Source organism: Lynx canadensis, chromosome X (genome assembly GCF_007474595.2).
Source record: "Lynx canadensis isolate LIC74 chromosome X, mLynCan4.pri.v2, whole genome shotgun sequence".
NCBI classification, from domain to species: Eukaryota; Metazoa; Chordata; class Mammalia; order Carnivora; family Felidae; genus Lynx; species Lynx canadensis.
This window is the reverse complement of record NC_044321.2, coordinates 55,635,054-55,643,642: the sequence shown is the minus strand read 5'-3', so window position 1 is coordinate 55,643,642 and position 8,589 is coordinate 55,635,054. Positions and strand designations below refer to the sequence as shown.

General features: G+C 45.3%; 1 protein-coding gene across 1 annotated transcript; it reads right to left on the bottom strand.

Annotated features, from left to right (window-relative positions):
- Positions 1 to 3,483: 3,483 nt before the first annotated feature.
- Positions 3,484 to 4,359, bottom strand: OTUD6A (OTU deubiquitinase 6A). The gene has a single exon (XM_030306414.1). The coding sequence runs from the start codon at positions 4,357 to 4,359 to the stop codon at positions 3,484 to 3,486; it is 876 nt and encodes a 291-aa protein (XP_030162274.1).
- Positions 4,360 to 8,589: the final 4,230 nt, after the last annotated feature.

Genomic DNA, 8,589 nt, shown 5'->3' with positions numbered 1-8,589 from the left:
CAGCTTATGCCTACTTTCCCAGCCAGATTTCTTTCCCTGGCTGGGTGTCTTTCCCCAGGCTTTCCCCCCTTTAACAGTCAAGAACTCCTTTATTATCCTTTGCCCCCCAACTCAACTAGGTCTCCTTCCCTTGACCAGCCTCTCCCCCTTAGCCCCTTCCTGGACAGACCTACTTCCCCACCATGTGCCCCAGTCCAAAGGCAGGTTCCCTTGCCTACTCCTGTCCCTTTCCCCTGCCTGTTCCCTTTTCCCCAAGATATTCCTCCTTGCCCTGCCGGGTCTACTCTCCAGATAAACATGCATTCCTGGCCTTGCATCATTTGGCCACCTAAGCCCCTATTCCCAGGCCACCTTTCCCAGCTAGTGCTCCCCAGACATCTCCCCAGTACCAGCCAGCCTCCCTTCTCCTTCCAGGACCTCTTCCACACCATATGTCCCTTCTCCAGCCTGTGTCCCTTACTATCTAAGCTCTCTTCCCCATCTAGGCCCAATTTCCCAGCAAGGACCCCCTCTGCTGCCTCTACCCCCTTCTGGGGCAGGTCCCTTTTCCCACCACCCCCCTTCTCAAGCTGGGTCCCCCTCCCAGCCTGGTCCCTTTCTCCAGCCTTGTGCAACTTTCTAAGCCTGGTGGCTCCTTCATCAGCCAGGTTTCTTTCTCTGTCCAGTCCTCCCCCAATCAGACCCTGTTTCCTAGTCAATGCCTCTTTCCCCAAGAAGGCCCCTTTTCCTTCCAGACCCCTTTCCCAGGCAAGTGTCTCTCCCTTGGATAGGCAGCCTGGCCCAGCCATTTCCCCATCCAACAGCCATGGACCCCTTTATCATCCGGTGTGCCCTTCCAACCAGGCCTCTTGCCCCAATGGGCAGTCCCTTCACCAGTCTATTCCTCCTTCCAGTGTGTCCTTCCCCACCCAGCCTCCTTTTCAGTCCTATTCTCGCTCCCTACCCTGATCCCTTCCCCAGAATGTGACCTAGTTCCCAGCCAGCTTCCCTTCTCCTCCCTGTACAACCCACCTCAGCTGGGCCACCTTCTCCTACCAGAAGCCCTTCACTAGCCTATGCTCCTGCTGACAGCCTGGACCACTAGGGAAGTGGAATCCTCCTGCAGCCAGGCACACTTCCCCAGCTTGTGTCCCCCTACCCATCAAGGTCCCCTACCCTAGCCAGCCCCTTCCCCTACCCAATGCAGCTCATCCCAGTGGAGCACCCTTCCCATTTCTAGAGCCCGTTACCAGCCTCTACCTATGTCCCCACTCAGGTCCCGCTCACCCACCTGTGTCCTATACCCCATGCAGCTTCCCTCCTCTACCCAGGCCTATGCTTTGTTTGCCAGCTAGTCCCCTTCCTCAGCCTCTGCCCCTTTCCCCTGCCATGTCCCATTCTTCCTCCTAGGCTGACCCCTTCCCCAATTATCACCCTCCTTCCCAGCCAGGCACCCTTCTATAGGTTATGCCTCCCTTCTGGGCCTTGTCTCCCTTCCACAGCCAGGATTTTCACCCTTATAAAAGGCCTTCTTGTTACAATGCACCCCAATCCCTGGTTTTCTCAGGGGCCCTCTTCTCCTCAGCTAGCTGGCCATCTGAAACTTATCTGATGCACATTTACACAGTGAGCTATCTGGTAGGATTTCCCTATTTGCATTTTGGGACCCCTCCCCCCAAACAGTGGTACTTCTTTCCCTTCTGCAATGTAGCCCTGGACCGGTGAGTTTTGGGAAGTGGGAGTTCTTTTTCATGCATAGCAATGAGAACATCCCTAAACAAAACCATTTCATGATGTTTTTCACCAAGTGAAACATCAAATCAGGGCAGCCTCTAGATAAAGCTCCTCCCTAAATCCTTTTCTGGGAAACACTCCACTCCAGGCTGCCACCAAGACCTTGGGCCAGGCCTCCTCTCCAAAGTCTCATTTGTCTCCCAACTCCTCTCCCTAACCCTCAAGGATTCCTCTGCTGAAGTAAATCCTGGGATGCAAACTCTATGTAAACTAAGTCAGCTACACAAAAATAGAGAACCAGATATTTTTAAAACTTTTATTTTTGAAACAAGCTGCATAATATTTAAAAAATTCTTTTGAATTTATATATTTTGTTTTACAACATTTGCTGTGTACAATAAATTTTTTCAATGAATTTAAGTAAACTCACTGAAATACAGGATCTAAAGATTTAAAACATTGTAAGTTGTTTATTGCAAATCATTTCACTTATACTATTCTATTGGCAAATTCAAGATATCAATGAGCCTCAACCAACAAAAGATACCAACAAAAGTATCTTGCTCACTTTTTTTGCCTCATGCCAGTTGTAGATGTAACAAAATGTATCAACTATTTTTACTTCTTAAAATCTTCTAAAAAAGTTTTCTATCTCTAAGAATTAAGGAAAACATGCTAAGTTCAGATCTTTCAAACTTTATACCACTTGTAGACACAGCAAACTGGATCAACTATTTGAAATAAAGTTGTATCCTTTTATGTCACAGACTAAAGAAAACTTACTGGTTCAGATCTCAGCCTTGTAGTAAGTTAAGCTACTTATCAGTATGTCTCCTTTTGCTTCATACTTGGTGTAGACACAATGAAATGGATCAACTACTTGAATGAAGTCATATCCCTTCCTATCTTTAATAAAGTAAATTAAATTGATATCTTTCGCATCTTAGAGCAAACCTTATCTAACCTGCCAATTTTTGTAAATTTAATTATTTAACTTCTATGTTTAGCACTTACATTTAATTTCTAAGTTTAACAAACGCTTTAAGTAGAATTTAGCAAATACCTAAATAACTAAAATTAATTGGGAACCACACAAGTTTGTATGGAAAAAAAACAAAGCAAAATACTAGAGGAGCTCTTACCCATGACTTGAGACATCTCCAGAAGAGCCCAGCTGGGCTCTAAAAAGTAACCGTCAAAATAGACCAGGATACATTTTTTCCCAAAGAACTAGTAAGCAAAAGGCATTCACAAAGCATTTCGATCACAGAAACTCCAACTTTAAGTAATCCAATATAATACATTCATGGGACAATCTGAAGATCCTGAGCTCCACTGCTTTTTCCCAAGAAGGCATCAAACCAAATTTCTATTTTTATCTCAAAGGTAAGTGCAAAGCGAACAATTCTCACTGGTAAGGGAGGCGAAGCCCCCTAAGGGCGAGAGGCGGTTCAACTTTAGCAAACCTACTCCCTCCCCTTGGGTAGCACAATACAGATATTATATTACCCGTGTGCTGAGCCTCCCCGCCCCCCTACCCCTCAAAAGCAACACAAGGGTGAGAGAAGAAAGAACTGCCAGGTAGGAGAGCGCGGGCGTGGGGGTGGGGGAGGGGAGGGAGTGAGGGGTTCGACATTCGAGTGAAACGAACCAAGAAAAAAACCGAGAAAACCGAAGGAAAAAAAAAAAAAAAAAAAACGGAGCCTACTGGGGAGGTGCGGCGGTGGCTTCGGCTCCGGCTCCAGTGGCCACGGCAGCTGGCGCGGGGGCCTAGAAGAGCCGCGGGGCCGCGCCCCCGACGGCTCCGGCCTCCAGCGGCCTCACCGAGTTGTAGTGCTCCCCGAGGTTGCAGGTGTAGTACAAGTAGACGAGGGTGAGCGGCTTCTTGGTATACTCCTTCCCAATGACGATGATGGGCGCTTCAGCCTGGATCACCTCGATGGGGGTCTGCAGGACGTGCGAGAGGGCCCTCAGCTCCAGCTGGCTTCCCCACAACGACTTGCGCACGATGTCGTCGCAGTAGCTCAAGAAGTCATCGCGGCTGTAGGCGTCGCCGGTTTCGGGGTCGCTGAAGAAGGGCAGAAAGTCGTCGACGTGCTTGCGCATGTACAGGGCGGTGCGGTTCCGCAGGCTCTCCACGGTCACGGAGAACACCAGCTGGTCTTGGATGGCGCGGTACATGCAGTGGCGGTCGGCCGGGATGTCCTTCATCTCCAGGTTCTTGGGTCCCAGTATGGCGGCGAGCTTCTCCTCCTCTTCACGGCGGAAGCTGGCCAGATGCTCCATCTCCACCTCAGCGATGCTCCCCTGGCGCTCTCTCTGGAGGGCCGCCCTTCTTTCGCGCCTTTTCTGTGCCCTGGACACGCTGGGAGGCCGGTTCTCAAGATCCATCTTGGCAAGATCTTCTGTGATGGAATCGAGGTTGCCGTTATCAGGGCAACTCTCTTGGAACCTCTCCATTTCCTGCCGGTGCTTCTGCTCCATCTCAGCCTCGAGGCGGGCCACGTCTAGGAGCAACTGCTTTCTTCTCTTCTTGTCGCTCTTGGGGACCGAGTTCTTCATGCCCTGGATGCGGGCCCGAAGCTCTTCCTTCTCGCGAAGGTGGCGTCGTATCATCCGCTCTTGCTCTCTCTGAGAATCTTCCATGATGTTTAACGGCAGCTGAGACTCGAAGTTTGGTGGTAGCTGAAGTACCAGCTACACTTAAAACTAACAGCTCAAGAGACGGAGCACGCTATGGGTCCTCACGTCCTCAGCCTCGCCCAATTGCTGCACTCGGCTCTTTTCACCGGCTGGTTGCCCCACCCTATTCACGGCCCTGTCATTGGCTACTGTCTCCCCACGGCCACGCCCCCTTGAGAACGTTTGGCACTAGGATTGGCTGTTGAGAGCCCCTAAACACGCCCCCGTTAGACCCCGTAGCAACCGTTTTTTTCTGCTTTTAGCATGGCCCCAAATCCCATGCCTAAAATCTCGCTTTTGAATACTACGTGCAGCAATTAGTCTTGTAGAATTGTTAACGGGACTCTCACTCCTACTTCATTTCCGAACCTGAACACAGTTTACACACTGGTCAGGCTTGAATCATGTGACAAATACTATCCCACCAGACAAATGTGCTCTGACGATGGACTTCCCATCACTCCTAGTGTTCAGATGGCAATGCTGCCTTCTCGTTTTTTCAGGTCCCTTGAATGGTGAACCTTTACATTTCCTTATGTTCCTGGGAACACAGACTCCTCTCATGTTAGGTCTCACAGTAATTCACACTGTCCCATCTCAGTGTAGGAAGGCAACAGCCACAATTCTTTTTTTTTTTTTCCCCAACGTTTATTTATTTTGAGAGAGAAAGAGAGAGGGCTGAAGGGGCAGAGAGAGAGAGAGAGAGAGAGAATCACAAGTAGGCTCTGCACCATCAGCACAGAACCCCATGTGGGGCTCAAAAATCACCAACCCTGGGGCGCCTGGGTGGCGCAGTCGGTTGAGCGTCCGACTTCAGCCAGGTCACGATCTCGCGGTCTGTGAGTTCGAGCCCCGCGTCGGGCTCTGGGCTGATGGCTCAGAGCCTGGAGCCTGTTTCCGATTCTGTGTCTCCCTCTCTCTCTGCCCCTCCCCCGTTCATGCTCTGTCTCTCTCTGTCCCAAAAATAAATAAACGTTGAAAAAAAAAATTAAAAAAAAAAAAATCACCAACCCTGAGATCATGACCTGGGTGGAAATCAAGAGTCCCACCCTTAACCGACTGAGCCACCCAGGCGCCCCTATGAAACATAACAGCTGGCATTCATTGAGGCACTCCTGATGATTTTGAATCTCTAAAAGTTCTAAAACATAAAATAAAATATAAAATAAATATAAACCCTAAGCTATTCCAAATATGCTCTCATCCTGCCCCAATCTGGTCACCTGTATCTTGAATTCTGAACCAGGAAGACCCTCGAGACCCACCCCCTCCATACCTTTTTACAAATGAGGCAAGTATTTGTCCAAGTTGTTGTGTATATTAAATTTCACACCTTTTAATGTTTTTTTTTGAGAGAGAGGCCACAAGTAAGCAAGGAGCAGAGAGACAGGGTGAGAGAGAGAGAGAGAGAGAGAGAGAGAGAAGCAGGGCTCACTCGAAGTGGGACTCAACTCAGGAAATGTAGGATCATGACCTGAGCCGAAGTCAGACGATTAACCAGGTGAGCCACCCAGGCGCCCCTAAGTTTTTGCTTTATTTTATTTTTTAACTTAAATTTTAGTTAGGCAACATACAGTGCAATATTGGTTTCAGGAGTAGAATTCAGTGATTCATCACTTATATACAACACCCAGTGCTCATCACAACTCATGCCCTGCTTAATACCCATCACCCATCTAGCCTATCACCCCAACCTCCCTCCATCAACCCTCAACGTGTTCTCTATTGTTAAAAGTCTTTTGTGGTTTATTTCCCTTTCTCCTCTTTCATCTGCCTTCCCATATGTTCATCAGTTTTGTTTCTTAAATTCCACATATGAATGAATTCATATGATATTTTTCTTTCTCTGCCTGACTTATTTTGCTTAGCATAATACCTGCTAGCTCCATCCATGTCTTTGCAAATAGCAAGATTTCAGTCCTTTTGATAGCTGAATAATATTCCATTGTATATGTGTACCACAACTTCTTTATCCATTCATTAGTTGATAGACATTTGGGGTCTCTCCATACTTTGGCTATTGTTGATAATGCTGCTATAAACATTGGGGTGAATGTACTCCTTTGAATCCATATTTTTGTATCCTCTGTGTAAATACATAATAGTACAATTGGTGGATCATGGGGTAGTTCTATTTTTAGTTTCTTGAGGAACCTCCATACTGTTCTCCAGAGTGGCTGTGCCAGTTTGAATTCCCACCAACAGTGTAAGAGTGTTCCCCTTTCTCCACATCCTCGCCAACACTTGTTGTTTCTTGTATTGTTAATTTTAGACATTCTGACAGGTGTGAGGTGGTATCTCATCATGGTTTTGATTTATATTTCCCTGATGATGAGTGATATAGAGCATCTTTTCATGTGTCTGTTAGCCATCTGGAAAAGTGTTTATATATGTCTTCTGCTCGTTTCTTAACTGGATTATTTCTTTTTCAGTGTTAAGTTTGAGAAATTCTTTATAGATTTTGGATACTAAACCTTTATCAGATAAGTCATTTGCAAATATCTTCTCCCATTCCATGGGCTGCCTTTTAGTTTTGTTGATTGTTTCCTTCACTGTGTAGAAGCTTTTTATCTGGATAAAGTCCCAATAGTTCATCCATGCTTTTGTTTCCCTTGCCTTCAGCGATGTGTCCAGTAAGAAGGTGTTCTGAAAGAGGTGAAAGAGGTTGCAAAATCCTCTAGGATTTTGATGGTTTCCTGTCTCACATTTAGGTCTTTGAGCCATTTTGAATTTATTTTTGTGTATGGTATAGGAAAGTGGTCCAGTTTCATTCTTTTGCATGTCGCCATCCAGTTTTCCCAACACCTAACACTTGTTGAAGATACTGTCTTTTTTCCATTGGATATTCTTTCCTGCTTTGCCAAAGATTAGCTGACCATATACTTGAGGGTCCATTTCTGGGTTTTCTATTCTGTTCTATTGATCTATGTGTCTGTTTTTGTGCCAGGATCATACTGTCTTGTGACTACAGCTTTGTAATATAGCTTGAAATCTGGAATCATGATGCCTCCAATTTTGTTTTTCACTTTCAGGACTGCTATGGCTACTCAGGGTGTTTTATAGTTCCATACTAATTTTACGATTGTTTGTTCTAGCTCTGCAAAAAATGCTGGTGGTATTTTGGTAGGGATTGCATTAAATATATAGATTGCTTTGAGTAGTATAGACATTTTAACAATGTTTGTTCTTCCAATCCATGAGCATGGGATGCTTTTCCATTTCTTTGTGTCCTCTTCAATTGCTTTCATAACTGTTCCATAGTTTTCAGAGTATAGATCTTTCACCTCTTTCTTTAAATTTATCCCTGGGTATCTTACTGTTTTTATTGCAGTTACAAATGGGATCAATTCCTTGATTTCCTTTTCTGCTGCTTTATTATCAGTGTATAGAAATGCAACAGATTTCTTCTGTACTTTGATTTTATATCCTGCGACTTTGCTGAATTCATGTATTAGTTCTAGCAATTTTTGGTGGAGTCTTGTGTTTTCTACATAGAGTAGTATCATGTCATCTGCAAAGAATGAAAGTTTGATTTCTTCCTTGCTCATTTGGATGCCTTTTGTTTCTTTTTGTTGTCTGATTGCTGATGCTAAGATTAACAGTACTATATTAAGTAGTAATGGTGAGAGTGGACATCCTTATCTTGTCCCTGACCATAGGGGAAAGGCTCTCAGTTTTTCCTCATTGGGGATGATATTAGCTGTGGGTCTTTCCTATATGGCCTTTATGAAGTTGAGGTATGTTCCATCTATCGCTATTTTGTTGAGGGCTTTTATCAAGAATGGGTGCTGTATTTTATCAAATGCTTTTTTTTTGCATCTATTGAGATGATCGTATGGTTCTTTTATGAATGTGGTGTATCACATTGATTGATTCGTGAATATTGAACCAGCCCTGCAGCCCAGGAATAAATCTCACTTGACTGTGGTGAATAATTCTTTAAATGTACTGTTAAATTCAATTTGCTAGTATTTTATTGAGAGTGTTTGCATCCATGTTCATCAGGGATACTGGCCTGTAATTCTCCTTTTTAGTGGGGTCTTTGTCTGGTTTTAGTAATGCTGGCTTTATAGAATGTGTTTGGAAGTTTTCCTCTCATTTCTATTTTTTTTTTTTGGAACAGTTTTAGAAGGATAGGTATTAACTTTTCTTTAAATATCTGGTAGAATTTCCCTGGGAAACGATCTGGCCCAG

What these genes read in the sequence shown, in the direction of transcription:
- OTUD6A (XM_030306414.1), bottom strand. Translation starts at nt 4,359, where the DNA reads ATGGAAGATTCTCAGAGAGAGCAAGAGCGGATGATACGACGCCACCTT.